The 17,637-nt window shown below is 37.2% G+C and overlaps 2 protein-coding genes across 2 annotated transcripts; both read right to left on the reverse strand.

The window, feature by feature from the left end:
* Positions 1–598: 598 nt before the first annotated feature.
* Positions 599–16,940, reverse strand: LOC140980937 (ATP-dependent zinc metalloprotease FTSH 12, chloroplastic). The gene is made up of 19 exons (XM_073447065.1): positions 16,416–16,940; positions 16,120–16,304; positions 15,059–15,285; positions 8,977–9,254; positions 8,538–8,615; positions 8,221–8,463; positions 8,004–8,144; positions 7,710–7,877; positions 6,489–6,601; positions 5,245–5,461; positions 4,961–5,032; positions 3,714–3,833; positions 3,511–3,627; positions 3,256–3,432; positions 3,012–3,131; positions 2,829–2,903; positions 2,055–2,162; positions 1,731–1,811; positions 599–1,003 (listed from the first exon to the last, which is right to left on the reverse strand). Exons 1-19 carry the CDS (start codon positions 16,827–16,829, stop codon positions 926–928), a joined length of 3,012 nt encoding a protein of 1,003 aa, XP_073303166.1. The 5' UTR covers positions 16,830–16,940; the 3' UTR covers positions 599–925.
* LOC140980944 (uncharacterized) lies at positions 12,149–14,964 on the reverse strand. Its single transcript, XM_073447078.1, has 2 exons — positions 13,688–14,964; positions 12,149–13,367 (listed from the first exon to the last, which is right to left on the reverse strand). The coding sequence occupies exon 1, from the start codon at positions 14,761–14,763 to the stop codon at positions 13,702–13,704; it is 1,062 nt and encodes a 353-aa protein (XP_073303179.1). The 5' UTR covers positions 14,764–14,964; the 3' UTR covers positions 12,149–13,367; positions 13,688–13,701.
* Positions 16,941–17,637: the final 697 nt, after the last annotated feature.

The following is a 17,637-nucleotide window of genomic DNA, read 5'->3' on the forward strand; positions in this document are numbered from 1 at the left end:
TGTATTCAATTGTTGCAATTTTTACTTTATATTATAAATCTCATCTTTTAATTTCTAGATAAAATTAAGGTTATTTTAATTACATTACTTTTATATTTTTAAATATTTAACTTCTCGTTAGAACGATACTTTACGCGTCAAACATCAAACTTGATATTGTGCACTTGCTAAGATCACACACCAATATATTTATTTATCTACTGACTTTTTAACAAATGCACACGCAAGTACTTCAATGGAACGACGGTGCCCGTTGATGGAGGACTGAGGTTGAGCAAACCACACCATCTCTCAAAAGATGCTGTTAAACAGCTTTATCGAGCTGTGAAGAAAAGAAGTCGTGCTACCCCACCGGGCTTCCTACTAGCAAACTTTAGACTAGCTAATCAATAAACTCCATAAATTATTGTCTCATAAGTCCCATCTGTATTCAATGAAATCAGCATCACACACAGAACTTCCCCAATAAGCAAATGTGTCACAATACTCATCTTGTCATCAAGAAAATTGATCTTGTTTGACATGCTTTCAGATGCATGTAACTATGTATTTATGCCATTACAAATGTTTAGTAGCTCCATTTTGTTGTAAACATATGGATCTCAATGAAATTTTATTGAAATAATGAAGAAATAATTTTACTGAGACTTGGATTATTCACCCATGGTCATACGGCAAGATCCAAATAAAATAATGAATTAGTTCACAAGAAAATGTCAAACTGCTGTTAAATTCTGTGATCCGTCTACCAGGTAACCTTAAGTCTCCGCCATGCCGCGCAGCCCGTGCCATTGTCAGTTTCTTGCAGCTACGGGGACTAATTGGTCCTTGATTAGCTTTTCACCAAAACGCAGATCTGGGGTTCAAAAAAAAAAAAAGCAGATCTGACTCCACCCAAAAATTGTTTTCCTTTCCCCCACAAAGTTCAACATCTGTGCATTGGCGCAGGATAGATATCAAGAGGTTGATAACGGAGGCGATCATTGTGAGAAATTGGCCCATCCTGTTGAGTAAAGGATAACGATTTCTGAAATAAGGAATATAATTTATCACAAGAAACCATATGCAAGAGAAAAATGCATTTGACGAAACTGGCAAAAAAACCTAGTTGAGGCTTTTGTGTTTTATGTGTCCTGTGAAAACCAGAGATTTTGTTAAGATAAAATATTTGTTTCTATACCAAAAGTTTTTAAATATTGGTGACAGTAGCTATCCATATTTTAAATTGCAGAATAGCTTGAATGATTCGTTTAATCGTTGTCACATATACAAGATAGCGGTGACGATTCTTACCTCAGCAATCACCCTCTAAACTAACTTGCAATTAATGAAAATCGAATATAGGACACTTTGAAACAGATTGTAGGGGACTAAAAGGTCATATGTATAGGTTATAGTAATTGTCCAACTCCGATCACTCAAACAATAAGCAGCCCACAGGCAATATGTCATATAGATAGCCATACAAAACAACAAAAACCCGTGTTGCTCCCAGCAAACTAACATCACTAACAGATTACTCACTTCCCAACAGAAACAGACTAATTATTAGATAATTTCATAAGCCACACCTCATCAAGTGAAGAACAAGATCTTGAAGCTAGAAAGAAATTCAAGGAAACATGTTTTCTCCATACATGCAAAGCAATGTTTGTATTGAAGACCATCTATAGAAGTATTAACGTTTTAGAACCCTACAATATCAAGAAATAATAACAGAACCACAATACCTCTCCCAAGTCAATCTGGTAAGGTTTAACAAAATCTTCAAACATAATTGGCGACAAACCTCTCATTAGTTCTTCTATTTCCTGGAAAGCAATTTCCCATTAAAAAATTACCAGATGACAGTTAACTCAACAACATAGGGGAAGAATATTTACAGTTTAAGCAATGGTATATGTTTGAATTTTGAGTAAATATTTTTGCCCATTTGTCAGAAATGTTTACAATTTATAATTTTGTTAGGTAACAGCCTAGATGGAACTGATTTTGTTTGATTGTTTATTTTTTTGAGTATCGTGCACAATGAGAATATGAAAAATGTACAGTACCAATCCAGTTATCCTTGAATGTTCTAATAGTTCCTCTGCAATCACGTCTAAAATGTGCTTGTTGTCTCTCAGTCCCTTCATAGCAAGTTCTTCAGTCTCGTCAATGTACTATTTTCAGTAATGAAATTCATAACGTCAATAAAGCTACATAAGGAAAAAAATCAACAAGAAGAAACAAGAGAACTACAAAAAAAAAGCCTTTAATCTCATTCTGTTTGGTTTATGTTTAACATTGGATCATATAATAATTCAATCTTTCAATTTTACCATTAGTATGGTATCAGTCTTAATTACTGATTCTAGGTAATTCACATAATTTTTTCATACTAAATCATCTTTTAAATTCATTAGCATATTGTTCTTTTCATATCACTAGCTTATGGTTGGTGTTAAATATTGATTTTTTTGGGATAAAAGTGAAATTCAATACAAAAATCAAACTTTTATCCCACTAGATAGGGTCAGATATACTGATCCTCCTACACCATTGTGCTATCTCCTACTTTATCATCATTTATATGTAAATGAATTTTATCGTTGTTAACCAAATCCTCTTTGGTCTCCCTCTTCCTCGGTGAATTTCATATTTGCCACAGTCTCCCATCGCCTAACTGGCATTTAGTAGTGGCCTGACTTCATGCCCATGCTTATTTGAATCATTTTGTGATTAACTTGGAAAGCATGGCTTCAAAAGGAAATTAGTATGACATACATGCCAAGCAACAAGACTATACATTTAGCAGAAAAGGCAATAGCATGGTAAATTAAAATTACCCTAGCCAACTCCCGTGTAAAAAGTTCAGAAACTTCAAGAGTCATATTTGCAGGAATAACATGAGGATCATCCCACTGACATCGAAAGCAAACAAAAGAGAGATTATTTGTTTGAGTGCAGAAGTTGAAACAAAACAGTTACAAACCATATCTTATGTCTAAACTATAATCATGTAAAGTTACCTTGTATCTTATTATCTCACCATCTGGGTTATCTGGTAGATCAACCATCCCAATTCTTTTCGTCAAAGCAGTGAGCCCCAACCTAGGATTTCTGGGGCTTATTACCATTTCTCTAGCAATCTGCCACAGAATTAAGTCAGAAGAATTCTCAACAATTGTACACTTGGTCAGAATTACTCTCAGGGAGCCGGCATCCATGTCCAAATTAAATGTGAGACTACATGTGTTTATGTCTTTATGTTACCTTCGTAATTTTCTCCAGATCATCCCTTCCTCCATCAGTAATGTCATCACCAAATGCAATGCGCTCGGCACAACGCCCTCCATGAGCAACCACCATTTGCATTTGCAAGTAACCAAAGGTTGTATAACCTTGATCTACCACGTCTTCTCGAGGATAAAAAACAGACACAGCAGTTTCCTGCTCAATTAGACAACAGATGAAGGCCATTCAGGATTCATTCCACGGAACAAAATCTTTATTGTCACTATGCTATACCTTGCCACCAGGCAAAAGCTGAGAAAATGCGTGCCAATCAAATCGTGGGAACAAGTGTGCTAAGACTATGTGACCAGCTTCATGTACCGCCAAAAGCCTTTTCTTCTCTAAAGAAACCTATAAAAATGTTGAGAAAAACATCACGAGTATGATAACTTACATGCTATCCACAACCTTAGTAAGTGCCACAAAAGAAACCATACACTTTGTTCACATTTCTGCTGCTCTTCCTCAGTGAGAAGCACACCCATCCCCTCGAGAAGTTGCTTGTCCAACACATCTATAATATCTTGCTGGTAGATTTTAGAATGCCCTTTTCTGACCTGTTCAGCCACCATTTATTATCAAAGAGTAGACCGGCAAGAAGGACGAAGAGCATACCAGGTGTGGAAGTCCAAAACAGAAGCTTCCAACAAGGGTCAAAAGTAATGACATCCTTGTGAAATTATAAAACTATTGATGTGCCACTTACCACAAGCTCAAGTTTTTGTCATAAATTGGATTCAACATGGTACCAAAGTCAAAAGTATATGTTCAAAATCGCAAATGCACTAAACCCCATATATTTCATTAAGTTTGTTCAAGAGTCAGTTAAGGTCTTTGTTGCTTAATGCCTGATAAAATTGCACGTATACATCTTGTCCATTAATTCCTCACATATTCTTTGATACCCAGCTTACATGTGAGGGGTGTTGGGCCGACCCCCACAAGCACAAGATTTTGGGATCAAGCGTTTTCAACAAACCTTTCGTTAAACAGTATGGCATATCAAAGTCCACTTCCTTCTAACATTGAAGATTTGAGAATGAGATGAAATTTTTACTAAAGAGGGAATCTAGGATTGCAAATTTTAACAAGTTCACCAAAATAGAAGTCGATAGGCAGTAAAAAGTCACTATGCGCACCATCTATCGGCTGGAAGGAATAGAAAGAAAATTATCAAAAAGAAAGAGGGGAGCTACTATATAATTAAAACAGGAGAAATTCCAACATGAAGGAGAGACCTGAACAAAGCTGAGATGAACAAACAGAAACACAAAGTGCATCGAAGCAAAAACTTGGATACGGGGAAGGTCGAACAAAAACTTTATGGACTAAAGATGGTTAACATTTTCGACGGGATAAGGATTAGAACAGGAGCTGTAAGTTGGTTTTAGGGGTGATTCTTGGGAAAATTTCTTCCAATAAAATAATAGGTGTGTCACTTTCTAAAATTTGGGATACCATGGCCAACTACAACGCAAAGGCAGGGACTCCATGATGCTTTTTTATCAGATGGATGATGTTCTCCCAAGAGACAAAATAATAATAATAAAGTGCAGCAGTTCATTACTGGAATTTCCTTCTACAAGCTCCTATGCCTCAGGAAATCAGAAAAAACCAGACAAACATGCTGTGAGCCAGTGGATATTGTCATAAAAAAGTTATATATTAAGTGCATAGAACTTACAGACATTATTCCTGCTTCATTGACAAGATTTCTAATATCTGCACCAGAATATCCAACAGTACGGAAGACTACCTATAGGGGTGGGGGAAAGAACAACAAAAGCCAAGTGTTAAGTTATAGCATCACCAGAAGGGCTTCTCCAACTTACCAGAGAGAAGTAGGCCTAGTAAGAATCCTTCCAAGAAACCAGTAATTCGGTAAAAGTTTTCACTCACAATCCAAAACTTAAACTCACCAACATATTTAAAATGTGAAAAATAGAAGACTGTGTGAAACCAATGAACCTTTTCAAAGTCAACATCCTCAGCAAGTTCCTTCCCAGTACTATGAACACCAAAGATTTGTACTCTTTGCTTTGCATCAGGTAATCCTATATATACACGTCTGTCAATGCGTCCAGGGCGAACAAATTCTAGGTCTAGTTCATCAGGTCTATTAGTAGCACATATGAATATGACAGCTTGCCTAAGCGAGTATCTATCAACACCAGTTTTTTCTCTCCTGCAAACAGTAATTTATCTGTGAGTTACAAAAAGCAAAAGTAAATGAGTACTCACTACTGACATAAATCAAGAAAATGTAAGTGACACAATGAGAAAATGCTGGAAATGAGTACAGTGCTTCTGTTCTAGATTTAGAACAAGTTGATGAATGCTCCGTAGATCACAAAATAGTTGATGCAAGCCATTCAACCAACTAAATGTTGGTCCTCTAAATTAGTCACCATTTGCAAGTGTGTAAAACGGAACAAAATCTTGTATGAGGAGAAGACACCATTTCAAAATTCAAGTACCTCATTTTAATATCAATAATAACTATTCATACACAATTGATTAAACAAAGGCTGGTTCCGGGACAAGATTCTTTCTCCTCGAAGAAAATTTCACCAAGGAGAATAAGAAAGGCGAAAAACAAAGAAACAAACAAACTTGACGCCTTGATTACGATGGAAAACAATTTTATTACATCATAACTTCAAGCAGTTGATTCTCTCAGTGGTCAGGAAATGTTGAAGCAAGTGAAAAAAGTGGTGAGGTTGATCTTACTGAATGATGTTAAGATGGTGATGAAATTGAAATAACAGGATTATTATCCAGTAGTTAGGGCATGTTAGAGAATCTACGAAGCAGAACAAGATAAATCAGAGTACAATGAATGGCCATATAAGACAGAAAACGAACTATGTGTTTTACTATCTTCTTTCTGAGAAAATATGGCAAATAATTTTTGCTACGGGCTTTGAGGAAAACCAGGCAGCAAAGTAACATTTGGCCTACCATATTTGTCAGAAGCACAGATCTGGAGTATATCCAACAACGTAATTTAGAATCGGACTTCCCAATTCTTTTATCATGTCTGCCTCATCGACCAAAATCGAACCCACCAGCATAGTCATTTTCGGTAATCAAAAAATGGCATGGGAATTAATTACCAATCCCAAGCCAAATAAAGGCATTTAACAATGCAATGAAACTCATATCCTCAGCACTACCATGAACAATATTAGATTTTTTAAAAAAATTCTTACTCTCCATCCAGCTGTGCAATCAATGCTTCGAATGTTGCTCTCCTACGTGGATCCTTTCTGGCATGCCTTCCAGCAATAGCATCTATCTCGTCCACAAATACAAAAGCAGGAGCCTGGAAAAAGACACCATGGATATATTTCTTCAAAAGCTAACAAGATCCATAAATGTTTGGATGCAAACATAACTACATAAGTATAATACACTTGTATATAGGCATGCAAGCACACATTCTTACAATTCACCCCCACAGACTAAGAGTTTCATCTGTTGCTCCTGTTTGAGACACAATGGAGAGAGATTGGTTGGAAAATTTTAAAAGGAAACAAATTCCTTGAACTTGAGGAACTGTATGCAGATTTCACTAACTATTTCAGCGTTGGTTTACCAAGTTTCATTGATTCCCTACTTACGCTCTTCGATGTCTCGAAGACAGATATAATCCAAGCATATTTCAAGACATTTATGAGCCACTGATGCATTGGCTAACCTAAAATAAGTTGTTAGTGCTGCATATAAAAAACCAGTAAAAAAGTTTCATGTCAATCCCTTTGTGATTTCTCAATAACTAATACACAATGTATTTGCTCTTTTAAACCAATTTTTTTTAGAAGGAACGCCTATTTGTTTACGAAAAGCATAGGATTTCTTCAGTTTTATTCTTCTGGAAATATTTTCCATCTCCAAAAATAAAACCAAATAGAAACATCTTTCCATCCGAAAAACATATTTTTATGCATTTCGCATCTCCGACTGTAATAATTATTTTTAACTCAACTTTCGTCATTCTCCATAAATACTCTACTATTATATTATGTTGTAATCCAAATACATTGTTTTATTATCTTTTTTACAAAGCATACTAATAAAAAATTAGATAAATCATTACATTTTTACATGACATGTTTACCGTTCAAAAATATCTTCAGAAGTAAAATCAAGACATGTATCATATTCTTCAAAAAAAAACATAGATCATATTTTCCAAAGCAATATCCAAAAACACAGTTCCAAAAAATATATTCCGAAAAAACCGAAAATAAAACCTAACACCACCCGCACCTTCCTAATATTAATCCATCTGGATATCCAAACCATGACCTCAAATACTCCCAAAAAAAATTTTAACATCCATTAATAATTTCGTAAGTTTCCAGCACCTTTAAATAGTTATCCTCAACTAAGAAGAATCGGCATGCATAGCTAAAAGGGAGTACTCTTACATTTCTCCTCGCGATTGAGAACAATTCATTAATTCTTGCAGCACCACTTTTCTCACTATCTGTGAATTCTGCACCAGAAGCAAAAACAAAAGGCAACCCGCTCTCTTTTGCTAGTGTCCTAGCAAAGAGGGTTTTGCCTGTCCCTGGGGGTCCCGACAGAAGGACACCCTGAAATGTGCATAATAAGATGGAGAAGAAAACATTCTTTTATGACCGTTTCACGTAAAAAAAACATTCTTTTAAAGAAAATTTAGGATAGGTTATTTCTTTAATGTTTATAATAATCTAGCGTACCCGTACAAACTTCACATTCTTTTCATAATACTGCATGGGGTTTCCCATATAGATCATCAACTCATCAAGAAGATCCCAGACATCTCCTCCTAGTACTACATCCTTATACATTGATTTTGCTTCACCAACTTCACCAACTGGCTGAGTGGGAAATCAAAATAATTCAAGAGAAAAAAAATCTAGAGCGACACAAGCTCGAAGAAACTACAGAACTTACCAGAATGAAGTTATCAGCATATGCCATATCAAAAAGCTGGTTATATTTCTTATAAAGAAAACGGTTTGTAGTAATATGAAGCAGCATTAAAGCTTCCTTTATGAACCATAAGATCAGTATTCCCGGCAAGAGGGCAAATACAACTTTCAAAAAATAATGTATTTGCTTCTTCTGAAGAAGATCTGCTTCAACTCCAGAACCTAATATTGCCTCAAAAAGGAATGGATCGAGTGGAATATCAACCTAGGCAGGTAACAGCAGATGTAAGCCCGTGAAGAAAAACAACTGTTAGCACACAGCCAGATTATTGGACTCACAATATATTCCAGAGGGAATCCTTCTTTCATGGTCACATAAAGTCTCTTAAGATCCTCAGTAAAGACAACTGCAGCAACCTGACAAAAACACTTTAGTTACACAGGCAACATGCTATTTGAGAGTCTTGCACAAACCAAGATTATCAATTGAATATAGTTTTAGAAAATTTATATTTCCTCTACTATTGGTTTTAGAAATAGTGCTCCATAAGGTCCATAACAAATGTTGAAAAACCCATTTACTGTAGTTATACAGAATACAATAAGTATCTTGGCAACGGAGATTTCAATTTGAACTTTTGCAGTAAATATTGGCACAAAATGGATTAGAAAACTATAAAAGGGACAAATCCAAGATCAAATTAGACCTACACAAATTAGGAGTAGCGATAGTTAAATATTCAGACTAAGCAGGCGTGAATATTAACACATTTTTTACCTCGGAAGAATCAAGTTTTTGAAGGAAATAGATGTAAGGAAGTTTTGGACGATAGCGCCACCATCTTTTGGAGATCCACAATGCCCTTGCTCCATTTGCATTGCTGGCCTTCTCAACGACATCCTTGCGGAGGCTATTCTCAACCTCTTTCATGTCAAATTCCACAACATACTTGGAATTCAATGAATCGAGTTGTTCTGCTAGCTTCTCCTTCTGAAGAATTTCTTTCCATGCTGTAAGTCTATCACGCCATGTTCCTCCTGAATCCTGTTTCACAACTGTCGAAGAAATCTGTTAAAGGCGCCTGATTAGATAAATAAATGTACATAAACTTTTTTCTTGTTATGAAGCATTCAGAATCCCAATAGCACATCGTATAGTTTGCAATTAAAGCTAATAATTCAATAAGAACACAAATTACGGACACATTCAAAAAAATATGCATGAAAAATAAAACAAAACAGAAGTAAATTGTCTATATTCAAGGGATTGTTAACGATTTTCTGTCAATTGATTTGAATCAATTAGGATATTACCATAATCAGGGAAGTTAGAGAAACTCTGATTGACTCTGGTCTTACTGCGAAACTCGACCAGCAGGAGGAATTCTGATTTATTCAGATACCTTCTGGCTTCTGGTCATTCGATTTGAATGAATCAGAAAATTACCATAAATTTGGAAAGTAATGGAAATTCTGATATATTTAGATTTATGGTTCTAATATTAGCCCTAGATTTGGTCTCTAGTTTTCCTATTCATTTATTGTACGCACTATTATGCTTGAACCAATAAGAAAATATTTAATTTCTTGTCTTTCTACTTTCCTCTCTCACTACATAAATCAGTAATGGATAGCCAAATTTTCTTTTACGTAAACAAATAGCATGTTAGTGCTTTGCACAGGTGAAATAGTTTTTAGAGAAAAACTTCCTCATAACATTTGTGGCAACAAATTACACCGGACAACTGTTCGAGTGGCTCAGTTGTTTTCCAATTGAACAAACAGGACTTTGCGTTACACAGAGTATAAATAAGTATCAACTTTTTCAGATCGTTTCCTTCTAAAGAAAGTGAAATTACCAAGCAACTCCAATCAATCCAATTACATCGAAGTTATTTTCTCCTCAGATAAAATAAGTGGGAAACTTGGTGTCAATTCTATCGTCAAATCTTCCATGCAAAGAATCTATTTGTGTTGATAGTGCCCTGCAGATAAAAAGCCTGCTTTCCTCTCCTCAATAAGATATATAAATGGATGGCTAACTTTGTGAAAAGCACTTCAAACAGAGAGGGAGGACAAACGCAAGGATAACTGTGAGATTTAATAAGAGAGTTTTGAGGGTGAGAATCCCTTATTCCACTTCATTAATAAAACTGAATACAACGCTGAACTTATAGAATGCAAAAAACCCTAAGGCTAACAACCTAATCTATCCAAATATTTAAAATACAAAGATAGGATAAAAGATTTAATCAAAAACAACTCAACCGATCTGATCTTATAGAATCCTAATCTAATCTGATCCTAATCTTCAACACTAGGGACGTAACAGATTTTCAATGTCCCTTTCTCGAGCTTTTCACTTATGAAATGACGATCGACTTCAACATGCTTAGTTCGATCATGATGAACTGGATTCTTGGCAATACTTATCGCTGCTTGATTGTCACACTTCAGTTCTACCACTTGATGTCCTCCTACTTTCAGTTCTGCCAATAACCTTTGTAACCATATCCCTTCGCACGTACCATTGGCCAAGGACCGAAATTCGGCTTCTGCACTGCTTCTTGCTACCACAGTTTGTTTCTTGCTTCGCCATGTTACAAGGTTGCCCCATACGAATGAGCAATACCCAGATGTGGATCGTCTGTCAGTGGATGATCCTGCCCAATCAGCGTCACTGTATATCTGTATATTTCTTAGAGCTGTCTTCTGGAAGCATAGTCCCTTTCCAAGGGATCCTTTGAGGTACTTTAATATGCGAAAAACAGCACCCATATGTTCTTCAGTTGGATTGTTCATGAATTGGCTAACAACACTTACAGCGAATCCAATGTCAGGTCTTGTGTGAGATAGGTATATCAGTTTACCTACTAATCTTTGGTATCGTCCTTTGTCGATCATTGGACTTTCCTCATTCTTTCCAAGTTTTATGTTTGGATCCATAGGAGTATCAACAGGCTTGCATCCCAACATTCCAGTTTCTTTCAACAGATCAAGGACATATTTTCTCTGAGAAATAAAGATCCCATGTTTTGATCTGGCCACTTCCATTCCCAAAAAATATTTCAACTGCCCTAGATCCTTCATCTCGAATTCTTTTGAGAGTAGTAGCTTGACTTGAGTGATGTCTTCTTTATGATTCCCAGTAATTATAATATCGTCAACATATACGATGATAACAGAGATCCTGTCTGAGTTGGAATGCTTGACAAACATAGTGTGGTCTGATTGGCACTGTATGTATCCACTTTCTTTCAATACTTTCGTGAACTTGTGGAACCAGGTTCTGGGAGATTGCTTTAAACCATAAAGAGATTTCTTTAACCGATAGACTTTATTAGCCGTTGTCTTGGATTCGAATCCAGGTGGAATACACATGTAGATCTCCTCTTCCAAATCCCCATTTAAGAAGGCATTTTTGACATCAAGTTGATATAGGGGCCAGTCTAGATTTGCAGCAATAGATAGGAGTACACGTACCGTATTTAGCATGGCAACAGGTGCAAATGTCTCTTGATAATCAATTCCATATGTCTGAGTGAACCCTTTTGCTACTAATCTTGCCTTGTATCGTTCAATGCTCCCATCAGCCTTATGTTTAATTGTGAAAATCCACTTACAGCCAACAGTTCGTTTTTCAGTAGGGAGTTCAGTAATCTCCCAAGTGTTATTCTTCTCTAGGGCATGTATTTCGTCAAAGACTGCTGCCCTCCATTGTGGGTGTTCCAGGGCTTCAGTGATGTTTGATGGGACCTGTACTTGGTCTAGATTCACAACAAAAGCTCGATATGCAGGAGACAATAGATCAAAAGAGACAAAATTACTTATAGGATATTGTGTGCACGATCTGATTCCTTTTTTTAACACAATTGGTCTATCATCAATATCATGTGAGGTGGAGATTGGTGTACCTTGATTGCTTTCCAGAGGATCTGGGATCGAAGGAGTGCTCTTGGTTTGCTGATTGTGTGTTTGGTCTTGAGGAGAATTCCTACGTGAATACACATGATCAAAGGGGAGGATTTGGGAATGATTTGGTGGGATAGTGTCTAAATCATCAATATGTATAGGATCCAGATTCTGAAGGTCATTACCCTGAAGATGGCCATGAATTACCTGCTCCCCCTGAGCTGAGGAAGATGGAAAAAACGGTTCAGACTCATTGAATGTGACATCCATGGTATTGTAGAATTTTCTTGTGGTCGAGGAATAACATTTGTACCCCTTTTGATTGGAGGAATACCCTAGGAAGATGCATTTTATTGAACGGGGGTCAAGTTTGCTTCTATGCTGGGAATGGATGTGCACAAACGAGACACACCCAAAGATGCGTAATGGGAGATTGTGAAGTAGGTGTGAGTTAGGATAAATGCTGAGGAGAGATTGAATAGGTGTTTGGAACTTAAGGACTCTAGAAGGCATGCGATTTATGAGGTATGTGGCTGTGAGGACAGCCTCACCCCAGAAATGATTAGGAACATTATGTGTGAACAATAAAGAACGAGCCACCTCAAGGAGATGGCGATTTTTCCTTTCTGCGACACCATTTTGTTGAGGTGTATCAACGCAGAAGCTTTGATGAATAATTCCCCGAGTGGTTAGGTAATCTCCAAGAACAGTGTTAAAGAAGTCCCGAGCTCGATCAGTTCGTAAAATTTGGATATCAGTTGAGAATTGTGTGTGTATCATGGCGGAGAATGATTTGAAAATTGTAGACGTCTCATTTTTGTCTTTCATGAGAAAAACCCAAGACAGACGAGTATGGTCGTCAACAAATAATAGGAACCACCGGGTACCCGTAATGTTTTTGACACGAGAAGGACCCCAAATATCGCTATGTATGAGAGAAAATGGTTTTGATGGTGTATATGTTTGTGGTTTGAACGATGTGCGAGTGTGTTTTGAAAATTGACAAACATCACAAAGAGGTAAACGAGAAGTGCTGTTATTTACTAATGATGGAAATAGTTTCTTGAGATACAAAAAATTTGGATGACCTAGGCGATAGTGCCATAACAAAAATTCATTATCTCTGATGGATTGGACTGCGGAAGCATGATGGCCAGAGGCATTTGAAGATAGGGACTCTAAGGGTGACTTCATCTTTAATAGGTAGAGACCTGCACAACACTTAGCACTGCCAATCGTCCTCCCTGATTCCAGGTCCTGAAAAACACATGAGTCAGTCGAAAAAATTGTAGAGCAATGTAAGTTCTTGTTGAATGCACTGACGGACAATAAATTGCACTGAAGTGCAGGAACGAATAAGACGTTATGTAAGCATAATTCTGGGGATAACCAAATTGAACCCGAACCAAGTACTTTTGTACAAGAACCATCTGCTACTCGAACTGATTTAGAGACTCGTAAGGGGCTGTATGAGGTGAACATTTGTAATTGGCTGGTCATATGGTCTGAAGCACCAGAATCTACTATCCAGTAATTTGATAATTCAGTTTGTGAAATAAAAGTGAGGGGAATATCACCTGGGATTGCTGTACTACCCGTTCCGATGACAGAAGATGGCATCGTATGCTGGGAGAATAACTTCTGGAGAGCATCCAATTGTTCTGGTGAAAGGCGCTGCTGTGGATGGAGGCTGCTCAGAGACAGCGCTGTGAGCGCGACGTTCTCTGGCTGGTTTCCAATCCAGTGGTTTCCCATGTATCTTCCAGCAACTATCGATATTGTGAGTTGGTTTCTTGCAAAATTCACACCAAGGACGTCCCGGAATCATTTTTCCTTTTGTGTTGTTTGGAGGCTGCCCTTGACGAAATCCTTGGTGGGCCGTAACATCAGTAGTTGAAGGGTTATTTTGTCGTTGAACAACAAGGGCAGAGTTATCAGATGATTGAGGTGATGAGCCCAGCATCACTTTGCGTCGGCTTTCCTCCTGGCGTACCACTGAGAAGGCTGCACGAAGGTTAGGTAGTGGATTTGTGCTAAGGATTCTGCCTCGGACGTCATCGAAGTTATTGTTGAGGCCCATGAGGAACTTGAAGACTCGTTTGTTTTCAATAAATGATCTGAACAACTTCTCGTCTTTGGAGCATTTCCAATCATGTGTCTCAGTCAAGTCGATGGTTTGCCAATTGCGAGTGAGAGTAGAGAAGTACTCGGTCACTGTGGAGTCTTCTTGTCGAAGATCATGGACAGCCGATTCAATTGCAAAAAGCTCAGCCGTATTGTCGCTGCAAGAGTAGGATTCACGGGCAGCGTCCCAAATCTCCGAGGCAGAAGGATAGAGAAGAAAATTCTCCCCAATCTCGGGGATCATAGAATTGATTAACCATGCCATCACTTGGTTGTTTTCAGCCTTCCACTTCTTGTAGTTTGGATCGGTGAATTCGGGTTGGGATGCGGAACCCGTGAGAAACTCTTCTTTCCCTCGGCCGCATATGTACATGAATACAGATTGTGACCAAGGTAAGAAATTCTTGCCATTAAGTTTATGGCAAGTGATTGAGAGGGGTGATGCGTCGCTCATGATTTGAGGAGTGGGTGATGGAGTCGTGGATTCAGAGGTGGAGGCCATCCCAGATTTCGTCCCGTATTTTGTCATGGATCGGCCGCCGATTGCTCTGATACCATGTGAGATTTAATAAGAGAGTTTTGAGGGTGAGAATCCCTTATTCCACTTCATTAATAAAACTGAATACAACGCTGAACTTATAGAATGCAGAAAACCCTAAGGCTAACAACCTAATCTATCCAAATATTTAAAATACAAAGATAGGATAAAAGATTTAATCATAAAACAACTCAACCGATCTGATCTTATAGAATCCTAATATAATCTGATCCTAATCTTCAACAATAACTTTTTTAGCCAGCTACATATCAAGAAAAAAACGAACCTGATAAACCTAAACCTTCTTTCACAAACTTCTTATCCTCTTCATTCAATTTTATGTCCTTCTCTATTATTTCTTTTACATTGTCTAGGGCCTTTTCGGTGTCATCTTCCCATGCATCTTCCCCGACAAAAGAACTGTCATGAACAAGTGTCCCATCAGGGGCTTCGACAAACTTTTTAAGTTTGAGACCTTTGGGAGTTGTTTTCCTCCACAAGCCTTTTTTGAATCTATAAGTAGGAAACATATAAAATAGAGCGATATAAGATGTTAGGGCTTCATCAGAAACCAGACTAAGTATTTTGACATTAAGACAGCAAACAAAGGCAATTGTAAGTTTACTGACATCTCTATGCATTTTGAAGTCATGAAACATATAAGCTCATACCAGATAGCATCAATATATTTTAGTATCAGTAAAAAACTTAATCTCAAAGGAGGATCATTGCAAACATGACCCGTTTGTATCGATGCTCTAAATCATTTGAGACCATTTAGCCAATTGGTAGCTCATCTCCCCCAACGTCTTCTGATGGGGAGTGGAGCTGAACATGAACATACTAGAATTCAACACACGTCTTAAACCAAAAAAAAAAAGGAAATTCAGTTGCCTTATATGAAGCTACCCTCATGATACGCATGAAATGTATACAACACAAAACCAACAGGATCAATTTGGAAAGGTTGCAGCATATTGATCATGACACAAGCAACATTGCATAGATGGATCAATTATCGTAAGCCCTTGAAATGAGTACAATTTTGGCATAATCATGTTGAGAACTTCTGAAACTCATTAAACATGAGATTGTTTCACTTAACATGGAAAAGTAGGTCTGGAATACTAAAAACTAAAGTGATCCAACTGAAAAATTTTTGATCGTTTCTACTTTTGAAGTTTTAGCTATAGAATTTGACCCACAAATTTAAGCACACTAGTAACAAAAAAATAGTTATCATGTAAAAACAGTACATATTGAGAGTTTTACCAATTACTTCATATTCTACTCAACACACGTACATTTAAGATTTGAACTACCAAATAATGGATAGAAATAACTTACTGCCTCACGTTAGTAGGAGTAGGCTCGGGAATTAACGCCTCCATGTATGCCTCTGCCAATTCTTTTCTTTCACGCTGGACAATAGAAGCTCGGATCATACTGTATGCTCCTCGACAAGATAAAACCACGACAAAAATGTATAATACCAAAACACCAACTCTTTCCGGTTCCCAATTTTTTATATCCTGATAACAACAAACCGATACGATCATTCACAATTAAAAAATCCAAGAATAATATTTTCTATAGAATTAATTGTTAAAAAAAAAAAAACAATGGCATCAAAAGCACACAACCTTCCAATAATCCCACTTATTCCAATCGATGAACTGCGGCAGCACTTCGGAGTTAACTCGTTCAAACTGAACCTGGAACCGGTCTGTCATCTCGTTAACTCTTACCTTAGCATCTTCAATACTAAAGCCAGTTTCTTTCTTGACTGACTCGCCAAATTTCTGAAAAAACCTTTGAGAACCACGCCCAATGGACTGCGAAAACTGCGGCCAAGAGAAGCCCTCGGGCTCACTCGCATTAGTGCCCGACGAAGAAGCTGAAATTTTAATACCCTTTTGGCGGGAAATTTTCGACCTGTAACAGCGATAAGGCGATGCCCGAATGCTTATTCTTCGGAGGAGAAAGAGATTTTCTGGATAAAAGCGTAGTGGGTTTGGTTTGAATTGGGTGTTTGTCAATTCCATTATTGATTTCATGACATTGAAATTTGAAGATAGGAGATGTTGAACTTGGCTCGGTGGTCTCCGACGGAGGCGAAGTCGGAACTATTCTAAGGGGTTTCTTTGCTGAGCTCATTTCATTGCGTTATCTGAAAATTGAATAAATTGCTACCATATTCCAAATTCATCCCTGAACTTTTCAAAAATACAATTTCACCCCGTAATTCTTAATAAAAAAAACTTATTTTTTTCTCCCCTGGAGTTGCGACACGACCACCTTTTCTCCAACTATATTCTAGTCTAGCCTAGCATAAATGATGCATGCTGCGGGTGCGGCGGGACTCGATGCGGTCACTGTTGGAATAAAATGAAATGAAAGCACGTTGAACTTATAAACTATGGAGTCACTGTTGGAATTATTTTGTGAACTTACATAATTTAATTAATTGTACATAGACAAGTTATGTAATAAAGAACTCAATAAGGTGAACCAATTAATTATGGGTTTCCAAAGTATTAAATAAATTGGTATGATCACTCTTATGTGTAGAAATCCTACTCATTTAAGTGTTCTATGATGGGTCGAAAACTGCTAAAATTATATAATGTTATGGTCCTCGAGGCACAAAGAAAAATGCAGAATATATATATACAGCACGCATATTCTACATCTTTCTCCTTCTCCCTTCTGAGGCAAGAATAAAGTGATATATTCTCTGTTGTCTTGGAAGATCCATAACTACAACGCCAGATCATTCAATGGATTCTGGTACGCGTTTACTGTTATTTATATTTTCTGATAATTCAACATGAAATTCCTGGTGTTGTAATATATGGATTTAAT

Source organism: Primulina huaijiensis, chromosome 1, assembly GCF_012295235.1.
Source record: "Primulina huaijiensis isolate GDHJ02 chromosome 1, ASM1229523v2, whole genome shotgun sequence".
Taxonomy (NCBI): Eukaryota; Viridiplantae; Streptophyta; class Magnoliopsida; order Lamiales; family Gesneriaceae; genus Primulina; species Primulina huaijiensis.